Source organism: Pipistrellus kuhlii, unplaced genomic scaffold, assembly GCF_014108245.1.
Source record: "Pipistrellus kuhlii isolate mPipKuh1 unplaced genomic scaffold, mPipKuh1.p scaffold_m20_p_9, whole genome shotgun sequence".
Classification (NCBI taxonomy): Eukaryota; Metazoa; Chordata; class Mammalia; order Chiroptera; family Vespertilionidae; genus Pipistrellus; species Pipistrellus kuhlii.
Window position 1 is genome coordinate 28,466,986 of NW_023425595.1, and position 18,957 is coordinate 28,485,942.

Here is an 18,957-nt window from a genome sequence, read left to right on the forward strand (position 1 = left end):
TTTATTCAAATATTCTTTCTGTCTTTTTCTGCTTCTGAATCTCCTTCATTATATATAATTGGTACATTTAATGGTGTCTCTATAGCTTTCTGAAGCTATGTTTATTTTTATTGATTCTTTTTACTTATTTTGTTATTAACACTAGATATTCTCATTGGCCTGTCTTCAAGTTTACCACATTTTTCTTCTCCCTGCACAAATCTGTTATTAAGTGTCTCTAATAAAATGTTCATTTTAGTTATTATACCTTTCAATTAAAGAATATTTACTTGATATTTTACATATCTTTAATGATAATATGTATTGTATAATAACTATATCTATATCTATATCTATATATATATTTGGGGGTGTGAGATAGCCTCATACTTAAAAAGATCTTTAGACGTATTTTCCTTCAGGTCTTTGAACATACTTAAAATAGCTTAGTCTTTGTCTAGTAAGTCCAACATCTGGGCTTCATCAGGGCTAATTTCTGTTGAGTGCTTTTTTCTTCTATATGGCCATACTTCCTTATTTTTTATTATTTTTTTCATGTTGCATAATTTTTGTTGTTGTTGTTAAAAACTGGGTATTTTAAATAATGTGGCAACTCTGGAAATCAGGTATTCTCCCTCCCAGGATTTTTTTTGTTGCTGCTGGTTCTTGTAGTAGTTGTTTGTTTAGTAAGTTTTCTGAACTAATTATGTGAAGTCTGTGTTCTTTGTTTTATGTAGCTCCCAAACTCTTTACTTGTTTAGCTTAGTGGTTAGCTAATGATTGGAAGAGATTTCCCTAAATGCCTACAATCAATAAATCACTATTCTTTGCTGAGGAGCTCTATGTGCATTTAGGGGTATGCTTTCAACATTAAGCAGGGTTTTTTGACAACTCTGCACTGGCCCTGATTCTTTGTTGTACAGAGTTTCAAGGTGAGCGAGAGATGAAAGCTTAGGGGCTCCTTAAGTCTTTTCTGTGTATGTGTATAGGTCTATTTATGTGTGTGGCCTCCTAGATTCTTAAGAGTATGTTAGAGAATTTCAAAGTCCCTGTGGACATCTTATTTCCCATCCTTTCCTTTTAAGAATTTTTGTTAGTCTATTGCTCCAAGTGTTAATGACTGTTTCAGGCAACTATGAAGTTAGAACATTTGCTTGCAATTATTTTCAATAAATGCCCCCTGAAAAAAGATTTATTGTTTAAGGTGAGCTCTGAATAAGGTCAAGTACAAACTGTCTTACAAATGGAGCTTCCCTGGGAATCACCAGAAAGTTCAAATAATGTCTAATATTTGGGAATGAGGATTTGAAAGAGTTCCACCTCCATTCTCTTCTCCTCCATGGCTATACCAGGAATGTGGGCTATTACATTTCAATGCTGTTGGAGAGATGGGAGTGGGAGGTGGGACTAAGGGAAGTTAAAATTTTACAAAGCTTATTATTCTTATTGAGATCCAACTATTTATTTAAAACAAATACTTCCTGGGTGGCTACAAGACTGCAATTAATTTTCAGAACTCTGTAAAGTTCATTCTAATAATTTTCATAATCTTTTTCTTTGCTATTATCAATGAAAAAAATTTGAGGTTCATAATATATTATTTTTGCTAATAATACCCCACAGCTTAATTTAAAAAAATATATATTTTTATTGATTTCAGAGAGGAAGGGAGAGGAAGAGAGATAGAAACATCAATGATGAGAGAGAATAATTCATCGGCTGCCTTCTGCATGCCCCCTACTTGGGACTGAGCCCACAACCCAGGGCTTGTGCCCTTGACTGGAACTGAACTTGGGACTCCTCAGTCTGCAGGCTGATGTCCATCCACCAAGCCAAACCAGCTAGGACCCACAGCTTAATTTTTAAGTACAACTCTTCAGCTTTCATCTTCCTTGAAAATGTTTAACTATTTGGCTTTTGTACAATCTTTTTTTTCATTATACTCTTTTTGATGCCTCTATAGATACTCTTTTCCATGGTTCAATGGCCTCTCTTCTGATTATCCTTTAGAAGCTGATGTTTCTCAGAGTTCTATCCTGGGCTTGCTTAAGTTTTCATTCCACAAGTTTTTTTTTATGTGATCTCATCTATACTGACTTAAATTTCTTCTTCTAGGTTTCTTATCTAGATTTCTCTTTATCTGTGGACTTACATATCCATTGTCTCTTAAACATTTCCATTTGGGTATTCTGAAGCCAAAACTAACTTAGCATGTCTGAAACTGAACTGATTATCTTGCTCCAAACCTGCTCTTCCTCCTCTCTTTACTAGCTCAGTGATTTGGTCATTATCCACCAGTATTCAGATATTCTTTTACTTGTTTATTTTTTTAAATGTATTTTTATTGATTTCAGAGAGGAAGGGACAGGGAGATAGAAACATCAATGATGAGAGAAAATCATTGATCAGCAGCCTCCTGCATATCCCCTACTGGGGATCGAGCTCGCAACCCAGATATGTGCCTTGACCAGAATCGAACTAGGAATCTTTCAGTCCACAGGCTGATGCTCTGCTTACTGAGCCAAACCAGCTAGGGCTTAAGGTATTCTTGATTTTTCTCTCTCACTGTGGTCATAGCCAATCAGATACCAAATTCTATTCCCCTGCTTGCTAAATATATCCCAAATTTGGCTATTTCCCCCATCCTTGATGCTGCTTTCCTGATTAAGGCCACATTTCTGTCTTGCTTAAGCTATTGTAATACTTCCTTGTTTTTCCATCTCCACTCTTTAGCCTTTTGCACATTTTCTATACTGTAGAGCATGCTCTCTAAAAAACATTTATTTTTATCACTCCCTCACTGGGTAAACAGTAGAGAGCATAATAGATGCCATCTCTTTGAGTGAAGACACAGACAAGTTCATGGCCAAATACAATTCAGTGTATGATTGAGCAAGTATAGTGCACACAGGAGAGACAGACACCCAAGCAAGACTAAGATATCAAGAAAGTTTCAGAGGTGATATCTAATCTGAGATCTGCAGAAAGAGTGAGAATTGCAATGATGAAGGGAAGAATGGGAGTGTTCCAGTCTGAGAGTGTGTGAGTAGGATGGCTTAGAGAAAGCATAGGATTGTAGGAAATGAAAGAAGTCGCGTATGTTGGAAAACTTTATGTTGAGGAAGTATTATAGTATGAGATAAGCCAGAATAGGTAAGCTGGGATCATAGCAAGTAGACTCCTGTACGCTATTTTAAGAACTCTGTTTAATCTTAGGTTGGGAACCATTGAAGTGGTTTTTGTTGGGGGGAAAAAAAATGAATAGATTTGCATATTAGACAGAGCATCCTGACTAGCATGCAGAGAATGCTTTGGATGAGAGGGCTGATTCCAAATCAGGATGACCAGTTTGGAAGGGAAGGGCCCAGTTAACGAGAGTTAGGAAGTTCTCAGAGTAACCCAGGCAAGAGTTGATATCTATGTAGATGTCTGGAATGGAGAAAATTTGATGAATTTGAGAAGTTTTTGGAAGTCGAATGGATTTGTTATTGTTGAATGTGGAACCCGGGGGAGAAGGAATATCTAAAGAAAATTGCTTTGCATTATTTAGTTAATAAAGCTTTCTATTTCAGTAGCTAGCTATTTAGAACATAAAGCTATTACATATGTAAGCATATTCATGACAAGAAAGTATATGATTTGATGTGTTGTAAATTTAATTAAAAAATTGTTTTGTTGATTTTAGAGAGAAAGGAAGAGGGAGAGAGATAGAAATATCAATAATGAGAGAGAATCATTGATCGGCTGCTTCCTGCACACCGCATACTGGGGTTTGAACCCGCAACCCAGGCATGTGCCCTGACCAGGAATAGAACCATGACATCCTAGTTCATAGGTCATTGTTCAATCATTAAGCTTGTAAATTTTTTCTAAAAAATTATCGACATCTAAGGTAAGTCTAAACATCTAAACTTCCTGAAAAGACTACTCTTTACTTGGTAAAAGCTAATAAATGTAGGCCTAAGGCCTTCATGAACTGCCTATTTCTATGAGCCTAGCCCAGTATTTCCTACTGGGATTCATGAATAAATCATCTTACCTTTTCTAGTCAACAAGTTTTTTTTCTACCATAAGTATAAAACTACAGTTGATTTCATTAGCTTTCCCAAGCTACATAAAGATGTTTCTATTTTGTAATTTTTACTATAAAGCAATAAAAAATGTTTGTGATTTTCTATTTGTAGTGCAATGGAAGATCTGACCAGGGCAAAAGTCTTGCTGATTTTAGGTTCAGTTTTATTTGGTCACTTTTGTCAAGTGAATTTATGTCTACATGGCTAATTTTTGTTATCTGATTAAAAAGTATACTTTGAAATACAGCATTCTTTGAATTTGAAGCCCTTGGAAAAAATGTTTCTTATTTTATCACTGAGACACGAACAGAGTGTCATTGATCATTTTTGCCAAAGAGCTTTAGAAACTCCCATTTTGGGACTCTCATATTCTTCTACATGGACTTTGCTGAGATAATAATCTTAACAACAGCCACTATCCCCTGAACTATTCTAGTATTTGTTGAATGGATATGTGTTTGGATACAGAATTGTTAAACAAAAGTAGCTTTCAATTTTAATAAGGATCATCAATCTGTTTTTATTTTAGGAATGAAAAATTTAATATTAATATTCTTACATATTACAGAGGGTATTTCTTATCTTTATCATAAGAAAAGTAGCATGATGATTTCCCTTTTAATTGAAGAGAAAAATCCCTTGGCTCTAAGAAAGAAATCCTCTTTAGTCTCAGTTGCCTTTAAAAAAATCTTGAACCTATCAGTGAAATTGTGTAATCTAGTAATAATATGCCTAGGGCTTATTGCCTTTTCTTGGGCAATAGTATCAGTAAATGATGTGCTCTATCGATTTTAATCACATTGTTTTTATAGTTGCATTGCAAGGTTTTGAAAACTCACCAAGTAAATAAATCTGTGGTAACAGAAGCCTCCTTTCTCTGAAAACCTAACCAGTTACATACTATTCCCTCATGATCAGTTGTTAAGATATGATATAGACTAATAAAATATTTTGAGAGACTGGTCTTATTCTCCTTGATATTCAGCATTATGATATTCGGCATTGTGTATTTAAAAAATAAAATTGTTATAAATGTGATATTTGAGTGTCTGCAGCATTCAGAATTTAACATATAACAAGTGGCTTGTGGGCTGCTCCAGTAAGTCATTCCCTCTACAACTCAGCTGCATGCATCGAGCAAGCTCTCAGAAGGCTTTATTCTAACCTAGAGATGAGTAATTAGATGGCAGTTTGTATCTTGGAACCAATGTAGAACAATATTTGGAGCATTAGATTGAGAGAATATGACTAATGACATAATTTTCCAATGCTACCATACATTGGGCTTTGACAGAGTTTATTTAATAATAAAAACCTCCCTTCATTATGAGCTTACAATGTATTGGGACTTTACACACATTATATCCTTTCCTTATAACAATTCTGCCATGTAGGCATATAGACACTGTCTATTTACTTTGCATATGAGAAAGCTGAGACCAGATAGGTGAGGAATTTGAACTTTGATCTAGTAGTAAAGCTTGCATTCTTTCCGCTTAACAATGGCAAACACATTCATTTAAAATTTTCTGAACGTGTAAAAGGGGGTCATTGTTGAGAAGACTTTTGAGATTTTAATGCTCATAAATTATTTAGAAATTTGGGGTCTTTAGATCCCAAGTGGTAGAACACTGGCCTTTGGTTTCTTAGGACGGGTGTAGCTTTGTTTGCAAAAGTGTTGGGAGGGGTGGGGGAGTATGCATGCGTGTTTATAAAATAAATACTAATAACTTAATAATTTATTCTGGCAGTTATAGTGGGAAGCTTCCTTTGTTGTTTTTTGTTATTTTGGAATTAACTAGAATAAGTCACATATTTTATCACATTGAAACATCAATTCTAGTGAATTTGTCACTTGATTCTTAGGGTAGATTTGGATTCATTGTACTGGCTGAGGCCTATTTTTCATACTTTTGAACTGTACAGTTTACAGTTTCAGCACACATTGATGCCCTGTGTCCCCTCCACCCCTGAGCTTCTCAGGCTTGCTGGCAGAGTTAGCGTTGGCAGTTTGGTGGCTGCACAGGGTCAGGGGAGGAAGTGCTCCCCTAAGATGGTTCTGTCGCAGCAGGCCTTGCTTTTTGGCAGCTCCCTCAGAGGGAGCCCGCAGGTCCCACTTAATCCTGTCTGTCCTTGTGCCTGGTGGAACCACTGCTCTTCAGGGAAGACACTGCTGTTTAACCCCAGTCCTTTCTGGAAGTGCTTCTTCCTCTTGGCTTAACCCTGACGTGGCTTCTTCTCCCTCGTTCTTGTTTTCCGATGGAAACAACCGTCTTCTGCTCCCCTGGAGCCATGGGCTCCGGGCCCTTGCATGTACTGGTGTCTTTGCCTAGAGAGCCTGTCCCTGTCTTGTCCACCAGGGGAATTCCAACTTATTCTTTAAAAATATATATTTATATTGATTTCAGAGAGGAAGAAGGAGAGATAGATAGAAACATCAATGATGAGGAGAATTATTGGTCAGCTGCCTCCTGCATGCAGGGGATTGAGCCTGCAACCCAGGCATGTGCCCTGACCAGGGATCAAATCATGACTTAATGGTTCATAGGTCCATGTTCAACCACTGAGCCACACTGTCCGGGCTCCTACTCATTCTTTAGGACTTAGTTTGAGCATCACCTGTCCCATGAAACCTGTTGTGGCTTTCCCCCTTCAAGTGAGTAATTATTTTTAACATGTACCAGCCAAAGTTCTAGGCACTTTATAAGTGCTGGTCTCTTTTAAAATATAACACTGTTATCTAAAACTCATTTGGCCCCTCTTTAAGCTCTGAACTACAGCATACTATGAAAACAAATGGTTGAATTGGTCTGCATAGTGTCAGACAAGCCATAGTTTTTTTCTTTACTTGAATAGAATACTTTTTTTTTAATTTTTTTTTATTTTTAACCAAATTGACTGAGCGTTTAGGTTCCTGTAGACACAGTCTTAGCAAATTTTCTTGGGGAAGAAAATTGTAGCTAGTTATATTGTATAAAACCATTCTTGTGTTCATTTTTTTGAGGAAATTGCTGTAAGTGTATCTTCTAGGGCCAATAGGTAAGGGACCTTTTTATTCTTAAATCAAAGCTCAGAATTTTCATATCAGAATTGTTCCATTGACTTGTCTTAGTTCAGAAAATAAAATGAAAAACTCTAGCCAAAGGGAAGCTCGCTCACACGTTAGTTGAATACTGACATGATTTGAACTTACTTTATTTGTTTACATATTGTCTAATACCTATGCTGTCCAGTCTTTGGAGACACAAAGAAACACTATTATATTAGAAGCTTCTTTGGTTTTCTAATACATCCTTTTATATCTGAAGTCCTGTTTAAACATAATTCTGTGATTCTATAGAAGAGTTATTCATCTTTGTGTTTACATAAAGATATGTTAAGTTTGCAATACTTGATTAATTTTATGCCTCTAAAATATGAATGACATTAAATGGCTTCCTGGATAGTAGATTTATTTTAGTAAAAAATATTTCATATCTATTCATAAATGAGAAAGAAAGAAATGCGAGTAAACATTTATTCTATTTTGATTTTAAAGCTAAAATAATTAGAATTCAGCCAGCCAAAAAGAAATTATATTTGAAATCTAAATCTTGTCAAGAAATTTTGCATGCAGCTATTCTACCTATTGTTTTATTAGAGTTACTGTGGTAAGAATGTAGAACATTGCTTTGGCAAATGTAGTGGTTGGTAGGTTAGATAGCAGAAATGAAACTCCTCGGTGAGTAATAGGAACTCCTATGCTTTCTGAATGTAACTACTAAATACTTGTAGGGCAATGGATAACTCAGAAACTGGAACAAGAAAATACTCAGAAATCTGTCAGTGGTATGATAATATGGTTTATTGAGAAATTGATAACAATGTAAGAAAATGCGTTCTGAACAGAAGTAAGAAAAAGATAACTGGTTTTTGATTCATACAAAAAAAACCGTCTTAAAAATGGGAATGTAATATTTAAAGATTCTGACACACACACACACACACACACACACACACACGAAGGACATGGTAAGCATGCTTTTAGGAGTACTGCTTATAATGAACTCAGCTACGCTTTAAATAAACCTTTGCATTATGAACCCTTCTGTCAGTTTCTTATAAAAAGTGCTGTGAAGTCAGTATTCTCAATGCACACATAAAATGATGCCTCACCCATCTGACCTGGAACTTTTCCCACACCTGCAGAGAGAAAGCACTGTTTTTCCTAAACAGAAAGGTTGTTACTTGCAGATCTCCTCCACTACTCTGAGTCACTGATGGTTACAGGCTTTATACTTAAACCTGAATGCAAAACATTTTCTTTTAAGGCCTGGAGTTAAATCATTTTCATCTTGCAATGTGTATACAGATATATTCTGAGTGTTTTTGTCTTGCTACATATACCTGAAAAACAAAGTCATACATTTGTAAGAAGGGTGTGTGTGTGTGTGTGTGTGTGTGTGTGTTTAGCGGCATCAGTTTTATTCTTTTCCCCTCTATCTGTATGGAAGGTACTTTGTATACACCTTTTCCAGTGCTCACCATTATGAGTTTTAATCATAGCAAGATAATTTTTTCACATTACTTAGATAAAAGATCATACTTATTGGGCTGATTTGTCTATTATTTCTATCTAATCTTTAAAAAATATATTTTATTGATTTTTTACAGAGAGGAAAGGAGAGGGATAGAGAATTAGAAACGTCGATGAGAGAGAATCATCGATCAGCTGCCTCTTGCACACCCCCCACTGGGGATGTGCCCGCAACCCAGGTACATACCCTTGACTGAAATCGAACTCAGGACCTTTCAGTCTGCAGGCTGACTCTCTATCCACTAAGCCAAACTGGTTTTGGCTCTATCTAATAATCTTAAGAGTATGCTGTATACATACTGGGCTAAATACAAATACAGCGGTTAGGATTTTTGGATCTATTCATAGATGAGATTGGCCTATAAAGAACTCCTTTCCCCCTTTTGAGATTACTGCTATGGACAGATTTTGGTTATTCCAATGGAATGGAATGAGCTAGTGGCTTTTCATTGCTCTGAAACAGTTTATATAGGAATCATCTGTTCCCTAAAAGTAGGAAAGAACTCTTGGAGAGAACCCCTGAGTGAAATGATTAGTGCTATGAATAAAACTAATGCAAGCTAAGGAGATAGAGTGAATGGGGTCTGTTGTTTCAGATGATGTGGTTAGAAAAGGACTCTCAAATGAGCAGAAACCACCATGAAGCAAGGGAGCTAGCCATGCAAATATCTGAAGAAAGAGCATCCAGGCAGAGGAAGCAAAAGGGCCAAATCCATGAAGAGGACATGGGCTTGGCATGTTTGAGGAGCAGCAAGGTCACTAGTGTATCTAGAGTAAATGGGAGAATGGTAAGATATGAAGACTGAGAAGTAAGATATGAAGTCAATAAAACCTACATTTCATTTTCATTTCTGTTCATCTTAAATTTTATTCCTTAAATCTTTTGTCCTCTTTTTAATAAAGTTTTAAAAGTATAAATTTTCTTTGAAGTACAGCTTTGCTTGCATTCTGTCAGGTTCATGGCCATAAGTCATGTCACCATCCCTAAGCTACCAGGGAGGCACAAATAAATAGATTTTAATGAGCACATTGCTGCCCCAGAAAAAATCAGAATTCAGTTAGTAAGGAAGGATGGGAGAATAAATATTGGATAAACTACTAGCAATATCATAAAATACGATGGACATGGGAGATTTTCTTTCAGATTCCTATGCTATACTGATTGTTACCAAGCATTGTGAAGTAGAAAGATATCCAATTTCTTTTATGAAACTATCCAGAATCTTGTATAAAAATCGATAAAAAGGGCTGAAAAGAAAAATTATAGATTAGTTTAACTTATGAATATAACTATGAAAACTCAAAATACAAACATGTCAATTTTTCAGCACATTAAAAGAATCATCCATAATGATCATGTAGAGTCCATACTATAAATTAAAGAGTGTAATATTAGGAAAGCTTTGAAACACTGGAACATATACAAAGATTCAATAAGAAAAAATATGATAATCATAATAAATAAGAATTTTATAAAGGTCAGCACTCATTTCTTATTAGAAAAGCAGTCTTAGACAGTATAACTAGAAAGGTATTTAATGAAATAAAGACAATGTAACTTCTTTTCAGGTTAAATTCCAGTTCAAAGGACAAAGGTACAGTCCAAATATACCCAGCCTTTTATTCTACTGTGTGATTAAAACTCATGATGATGAGCATTGGAAAGGTATATAGGTCAAGACTTCTGGACAAGATGGCAGAGTAGGTAAACTCTGCTTGCTTTCTTCGATGACCATATCAAAATTACAACTAAATTATAGAATAACTATCTTTGAAAATCACCTCAAAACTAACTGAACAGTATTACTCTAACTAAAGATGTAAAAATGCAGTCAAGTTGAGACTGGTAGGAGGAGTGGTGATACAGAACGGGCAGGTACCACACTCCCAGTGTGGAGATTAAGAATATGGAGGGATATCTTGGCTCCAGAGATACCTCCTGAGGAGTGAGGGGCCCAGCCTCATATTTGGTTCCCCAACTTGGGGCATCAGTGCCTAGAAGAGAAGTCCCCATAATCTGGCTGTGAAAACCAGTTCTCCTGACAATTGTGTCCCAGAGAGAGATTTCTGATCATAATGGTATAAAACTAGAAATTAATTACAAGAAGAGAACGAAAACCCCCACAAACACCTGGAGGCTAAATAATGACCCCAAATCTATGGGACATAGTCAATATAGTTTGAAGAGGGAAATTCATAGCAATATATTCCTACTTCAAGAAATGAGAAGTCTCAAAAAAAATCTAACCTTATACCTAAGGAACAAGGAAAAGAGAAACAAAGCATAAAATGAATAGAAGGAAGAAAAGAAAGATCACAGCAGAAATGAAATATTAAGGGGTTGCACAGAAATTGAATTATTTACAGATGACATGATACTGTATAGAGAGAACCCTAAAGATTCCACACAAAAAAACTATTAGAACTAATAAGTGAATATGGTAAAGTAGCAGGATACAAAATTAATATTCAGAAATCATTTCCATTTTTATATGCCAGTAATGAGTTATCAGAAAGAGAAATTAAGAAAATGATCCCATTTACAATTGCATAAAAAATAAAAAAACAAAATACGTAGGAATAAATTTAACCAAGGAGGTAAAAGACCTGTATTCAGAAAACTGTAAGACATTGAGGAAAGAAATCGAAGAAGATAATATGTAAAAAGGGTTTTATATCATGCTAATGGATAGGAAGAATAAACATTGTTAGAATGCCCATAAGCAGTCTACATTTTCAGTGCAACCCCTATAAAAATACCAATGATATTTCTCACAGAACTAAAATAAAGTATTCCAAAAGTATATATGGAAACACAAAAAAATCCCTAGGTGGCCCAAACAATCTTGACAAAGAACAGAGTTGGAGGCATCACACTACCTTATGTTAAACTATACTATGAGTAGCTGTGGTAATCTTAACAGCATGGTATTAGCATAAGAATAGACATATGGATCAATGGAATGGAATAGAGAGTCAGAAATAAACCCATGCCTATATGGTCAATCTATGACAAGAGGCAAGAATATACCATGAGGTAAAGATAGTTTCTTTCATGTGGTACATATGTACAATGGAATATTACTTAGCCATAGAAAGAAGGAAATCTTGCCATTTGAGACAACATGGATGAACCTAGAGGGTATAATTCTAAATGAAATGAGTCAGGCAAGAAGACAGATACCATATGACTTCATTTATATGTGGAATCTAAAAACAAAAACAAAAACAAACAAAAAAACACACCAAAATAAACAAAACAAAAACATCATAGATACAGAGAACATTTTGATGGTTGTCAAATGGAAGAAGGAATGGGAGATGGGTGAAAAAGGTTAAAGGGATTTAAGGAGTAATAAAAATAGTCACAGAGATGTAAAAAGTACAGCATAGGGAATCTTTATACTAGTATATTATATATATATATATAAAAACCAAGCCACCAGAATGACCAGTCACTATGACGCTCACTGAGGTGGCCATCCGGTCTGTTGGAGGCCCCGATCGCTGCCCTCACCCTGGCTGGCCCCAATAGGCTCTGGCTCAGATCAACCCCACAAATTCGTGCACCAGGTCTCTGGTATAGTCAATAATAGTGTAATAACTATATATGGTCATATGGGTACTAGACTTATTGGAGTGAGCACTTATTGGAGGTATATAAATGTCTAATCATAATGTTGTGCACCTGAAACCAATATAATATTGTATGTCAAGTGTAATTGAAAAATAAGTAAATAAATAAAAAGCTTTGTTATATATAATGTGCTATCTAAATGTGAATTATAATTTTGATTTAATGCTCTTTGGAATAAATTTCAACTTTAAATAACAAGCAATTATTGTGAAGTCCCAATAGCTTTTATAAATACTCAGCTTTACAATTTTCAATGAGTTTTCCAAAGGTGGCATAATAATGTGAGGTTCGTTTTTTCCCATGAGTGCAATTTCATTTTCTTCATCTTGATATTGCTTTACTGAGAAAATATAACTTTTCTAATCCTGGTTGACAAGAAAGAAAGAAAGAAAGAAAGAAAGAAAGAAAGAAAGAAAGAAGGAAGGAAGGAAGGAAGGAAGGAAGGAAGGAAGGAAGGAAGGAAGGAAGGAAGGAAGGAAGAAGGAAAAAGAAAGAAGAAGAAAGAAAGAAAGAAAGAAAGAAAGAAAGAAAGAAAGAAGAAGAAAGAAGAAAGAAAGAAAAAGAAAAGGAAGGAAGGAAGGAAGGAAGGAAGGAAGGAAGGAAGGAAAGGAATGAAGAAAAGGAAACGGAAAAGGTAAGGACAGGAACGAGGAAGGAAGAAGGAAGGAAGCAGAAGGAATGAAGGAAAAAGCACACGCAAACTAACCCCATCCCCAACGCCACCTCATAACGCGACATCACCGAACTAACATAAATACCACCACATACACATCTCCTCTTACATATGTTTGACCTTGTTTTCAACAGAAACCTGTGACCACAAAATACAGAGTGGGGCAAAAGTAGGTTTCCAGTTGTGAGTATGCAAAACTCACTTTATTCTTGTATTATTATTCATTAATTATTGTATTATTTTTTATATGAACAACTGTAGACCTACTTTTGTCCAACCCTGTATATTTTTAAATAATATCTGAAATAGTATGGCACAAGACTATAATAATGTATTCCCAGTCACTTCTGGAAATTTCTCTCACATGTACCACAGAACACTTTCCTCCCTTCTTCCTTAGCTTAGATCTTTTCCACTTGGCACTGTATTATTGCCAGTAGCTTTAGTTAGGTAGATTGCTGGGCACACATATTATGCACTCAGGGAAAATAGCACCCATTATTTCCTATTTTTGTTACTTGAGTATAAAAATGAGGATACTTCTAATATTGCCTTTGAACTTTTATAATTAAGATTATTTTATAAAATCAAATTATCTACTTCTTTGTGATGTGTATAATATGTATTTTCTCTAATAATTATTAGACAAAGGTTTAAATTTTAAAATCATGGTAATGAATGTTTAATACCAACTTTTAAGCCTTTTTTTAAAACCAAAGTTATATTAAGAAATACATTTTATAAAGTGACCAGGTACACACAAACATTTTATATACAGTATATATCTGATTATAATAAATTTTTCACAAAACTTACCAAGGATCTATGAAAAATACTCTGATATCTGTTTTATTTCATTTAAAAATTTATATCAACCCACCTAATTGACTTGCTTAGATTATGCTTTTCAGCAGTTTTATAGTTCTTTTGATGGTAAAACAAATAAAATTTCTAGAGTTCAAGAATTCAATTTCGAAAGATGAGAATACATTGCTTTTTAGAAATATGTCCTAATTTTGTTGTAAATATTAACTTTTCATTTATAGGCAATATGTTTGCTTTTTGAAAAAAAATATTTTGGTTAACCCTCACCAGAAGATATTTTCCACTGATCTTTTAGAGTGGAAGAGAGAGGGAAAGACAGAGAGAAACACATCGATTGGTTGCCTCCTGCACAAGCCCCAGTCAGGGTGGAGAAGAGCTAAGAACCAAGGTGCACGGTGCCCTTGACCACAATTGAATCTAGGACCCTTTGTTCTATAGGCCAATGCTCTAGCCACTGAGCCAAACTGGCTGGGGCGAGGCAGGATGCTTTTGGTGCTAGTTGCTAGTTTTTCCTTTCACTTCTAGGAGGGTGGTAAGATAAGAATTTTTTAAATTGTGATTTCTTTTCTTTCTGCAGCTCTCGTGTGAATATAAGTTTAGTGCATCATTGAAATAAGGACCTCACCAATTGGAAGTCACAAACTTGGCCATCAGCATACCTTATTATCATTTTTTTTGGTCTGATTCTTTCCCTCAAAGAGTGGAAACATCTTTTTTTCAAGTTGCTTTTGTTACATAGTTCAGAAAATGGCTGATAGTGACTTTGGAAAAAAAATCGCCGAGTGTCCCAACTGTTCATCTACTTCTCAGAAAGGCGCACCTCCTGTCAGTCCCAATAAAACAAAGTTTATTCCAGCATTAGTGGTGGAATCGTCAGATACATCAAGCTCTTGTGAGCCAGACTCTTCAAGTTCACTGGACAGAAAAAAACAAATTATTAAATATAAGGCCTTGACAAAAAATGTGGTAAATATCAAAGATTCTATTTCGGAACACAAGTCGAAATCCCATGTCTAATCCCATCCCTAGCTTCATTCATGGGCTATTGTCAGCTAAATTACTGCCTTCTTAACTATTAAAGAGACATTACTTTTTTACATAAGGGGCGAGCAAAGTTGGTTAGTACTTTCTTTTATGATATTTCCAACGCTGCCCAAATTAATTATTTCCCAGGATTATGAATAATTTGGAATGTTGTTCCAGTTTATCTTTAAAAGTGGCTTATATAGAAATAAATTGGTTTTCAAGTTGAATTAAATCTGAATTTAAGGATACTTTTTAAAAAATGCAGAGTGACCCTTATGGTTGTAGTTAAATATAGGGAAGTTATTTAAGACAGTTTCTGGTTATTTAGATGGAATCTCAAACATACTCTCCAAAATCAATTTGCATTATTTACAACAGTCTATGTCTACCCAGTTGGACTGGTTTGGGTATACTCAACTTTCTAGAAAAGAAGCAGTGTGCAAGATTTTACTTGAAATAGCACAGCTTTGGAGACAGAAAGCAGTGCATTTAAGAAAAGTTAGGTTCTCAGTCCTTGAAGTTGAACCTTTTTCAAATTCTCTCTTTAAACTGTTCTTTCCTGATTTGTATGGCAGTATAATTATTGCCATATAGGTGTCTCTGAATTAGTTGTTACTGAGTGAGCTGTTAATATGTTATTTTCATTCAAAGCATATTTTGTGAATATCTGGCCAATAATTTTTTTTATGTGTAACCTATTTGAGGTGATATGTTTTGAAACAAGAATGATTGAGAAAGCTGTGGAGTTGCCTTCTCATGATTTCAAAGAATCATTAAGTTATGATTTATCTGCCATGCAGGTTATAATGTACACTTGCTTGGATTTAGGAGATTAGATTGAGTGACTTCTTAAGGTCTCTTTTAGCCTAATGAGCCAATACATTGTATAGGGCTTTGAATTTGAAAAAGACAGTGAATTATATTGTATGCAATAAATATCATGGCACACATTAAACATTTGTCATATAATCTAAATTAAGGTTCTTACTTTCTCAACAAGTGTGTTATATCTTAATTACTTTTTTTTTTTTTTTTAATAATTCCTTTTTGGGCAAAGCCCTCAAGATCCTCAAATATAGAGAGAAAGACATCTCAACAACAGTGGGGTCGGGGCAACGTTTCAGAAGTAAAAGTTCCTCACATCAGGCTGGACAATGGAGCTGCTATTGAGGTATTTAGAAAGCATAATGAAGTGACTAAGAAGTTTCAGGTTTCTTCTTGTCAATGGGTAAAGGCAAAAAAAAAAAAAAAAAAAAAAAAAAAAAATTTAAAAACAAGTCTCTAAGGAAGGGAAGAAAAGGAAAGGGAAAATTTACCATTTTCAAGTAAGTCAAGGTCTTTACTTCAGAAAATGCACACTATTGCATTCATAAAGGACCAAATGGACTTTAACCAAAATAGAGGTATTTTTATTAGATTAAATGGGAACATTTTGGCCTTCAGGTCTTGCCTGTTGCTGAGGGCAATTGTGGAGTCTTGGTGTAGATCTCTTTAAAATGGAGAGAGAGAGAGAGAGAGAGAGAGAGAGAGAGAGAGAGAGAGAGAGAGAGAGAGAGAGAGAGGGAGAGAGAGACCGAGACCAGATGACTTGAGGTGGTTTGGCTGTTCACTTCCTTGGGGCCATTTTCTGTATCCTCAGGTTGGATGAATACCAACATTGTCTTCCAAGGATTCTAATTATAACATACAAATATGAATTAAATTAGTACCACTTTAGAAATTAAATGTGTTATTTTAACATCGGGTTAAAGGAACTTCAGCAAGAACAACTGCAAGAAGAATTTTGCATTGATGTTAACTTTAAAAAATGTTTTAAGAGATATTTGGCAATGTACTCAAAGTGATCAGAAAAACTTCCTGAGAAATTCTGACTTGAAAAGTTTAAATTTCCCCTTTTAAAGAATTTTTAAAACCTACAAATTTACTGAGTTTTAAATTTAGTCATAAGAGCTTTTATAAAATAAAAATGTGTTTGTTGTGAAAAATTAGGAAACTATAAATAGAAAAGTGGGAAAAAAAATCATGAGCCAGAGATAATTAGTTTTAACATTTACCACCTCTACTTTATTTTTATGCATGTATAAGTCATCCTATTTTTTTTCAGTTTTGTTTTAAATTATGAAATATTCCAAGTATATACATATTTTTGACAAATAACCTTAACTGATACAGTTGAAGTTTCTCTTCTTCTATTTAATGAATAGGCTCACTTTGAAGATTTTAAGCATTTTGGTGGAGTATAAAAAAGGAAGTTACAATAATCCCAAATTCCACTTCCCAGTGATAAGTGCTCAATATTTAAGTGAACATTTTTCTAGACATTACTGTGAGACACTCCCTCATACACACATTCTCAACATTCTCACAATGTGACAATATCATGCATCTTTTCACACTCCACTCTGTACTGTGGACTTGCTCTATGTAAAAAAAATCTATATTACTATTTTAGTAGCATCCTCTTAAAATTAGTACAAACAAGAAGTCATTTTCTTATTTTTATCACTGTGTAATGATATTAAAATAGGTAGTTGAAGGAAAAGATTAATTTCTGGAAAGATATTCATTATTTAAAAAAAAAAAAAGCACAGTTGGGCAATTGGGTTGTTTCTCTATCCAGTCCTCATTTTAAAGAGTCTTATTTATTTATTTATTTATTTATTATTTTTAAAAAAATATATTTTATTGATTTTGTACAGAGAGGAAGGGAGAGAGATAGAGAGTTAGAAACATCAATGAGAGAGAGTCATCGATCAGCTGCCTCTTGCACACACCCTACTGGGGATATGCCCGCAACCAAGGTACATGCCCTTGACCGGAATCGAACCCGGGACCCTTCAGTCCCCAAGCCGACGCTCTATCCACTGAGCCAAACCGGTCCCAGCTAGAGTCTTATTTAAACAAGACTAATATTCTGTGTCTATGTTGTGGTTCTATATATTTAGAAAAAAATGAGTTTAGTTTTTAAAGGTTAATAAAAATTGGGGAAATGGTTATGGAGTTGAGATTATTTTGTTCTGTGGGGTAGGGGGAGTAGAAATGACCATTAAATTTAGATTTAAATAATTTTACATAACATATAGTTGGGAGTGGCATCTATATATATAAAAGCCTAAGTGACCGAACAACTGAATGACTGAACGACCAATCAACTGGTCGGTGTGACACACACTGACCTCCAGGGGGCAGACTCTCAGTGCAGGAGCTGCCCCCTGGTGGTCAGTGCGCTCCCACAGCCAACATCCCATGACTTCTCCCCCTGGCTGGCCAACCTCCCATGACTCCAATTGCCGGCCAGGCCAAGGGACACCTCCTGTGCACAAATTTGTGCACCTGGCCTCTAGTATAAATATAATAAAAGTAAAATTTTTGTCTTATTTTAATCATCTTAATTTTCCAACTTTAATTGTTGCTATAGTAGGGGAGGGAGGAGAGCCAAAATAATTATAAGTCCTCAGAAAGCAGTGTCTTGGGTATAGGTTGTGCCCCGAGTCTAAGAGTCTTTGTGTATAATATTCAAGACCATAAATCTGGAGCTCCTCCCAGGGTTCAACTTCACATACCCAGTCTATCATTCTCTCAAACATGTATGTGTAGGAGGATTCTGGTTGGCCTGCTGACTGGATTTACTGATTCATTCATTTATCAGTTCACTAATTCATTCCATGTTTGCACTGCTATCCCTTTGGAATGCCTTCCTTGGATTATTGGGAGGGTGGGAAATCTTTTTTTTTTTTTTTTTTGCCTTTGTTTCCTTACATGCCAGTCTCAGAAACCACCTCTTTCATAATGTTTTCCTTTATTCTCCCAGTGTTTTAACTCTGCTCTCTGGCCCCAACATCATTTTGTATTTTTTTAAAATATATTTTATTGATTTTTTACAGAGAGGAGGCGAGAGAGATAGAGAGCTAGAAATGTCGATGAGAGAGAAACATCGACCAGCTGCCTCTTGCACACCCCCTACCGGGGATGTGCCCGCAACCAATGTACATGCCCTTGACCGGAATCGAACCTGGGACCTTTCAGTCCACAGACTGATGCTCTACCACTGAGCCAAACCGGTTTTGGCATCATTTTGTATTTTTATTTTAACTTAAGACTTTCTTACTTAAGAATAATCTTGTCTCTTGAGGAGATTACAAATTCTGAGAAAACAGGAATTATGTTT

At 35.2% G+C, this 18,957-nt stretch overlaps 1 protein-coding gene across 2 annotated transcripts in view; it reads left to right on the plus strand.

Annotated features, from left to right (window-relative positions):
* Positions 1-18,957, plus strand: part of STK33 (serine/threonine kinase 33) — a 112,800-nt gene that overhangs the window by 49,568 nt on the left and 44,275 nt on the right. Inside the window, exons 1-2 of one of the 2 annotated variants that reach the window (XM_036427713.2) lie at positions 14,346-14,729; positions 15,847-15,960. The exons of the other annotated variant lie outside the window; for it this stretch is intronic. Coding sequence (XP_036283606.1) covers positions 14,511-14,729; positions 15,847-15,960 — 333 coding nt within the window. The 5' untranslated portion in view covers positions 14,346-14,510. Of the gene's footprint in view, positions 1-14,345; positions 14,730-15,846; positions 15,961-18,957 lie in introns of those variants that run through there. 2 annotated transcript variants of the gene reach the window in all.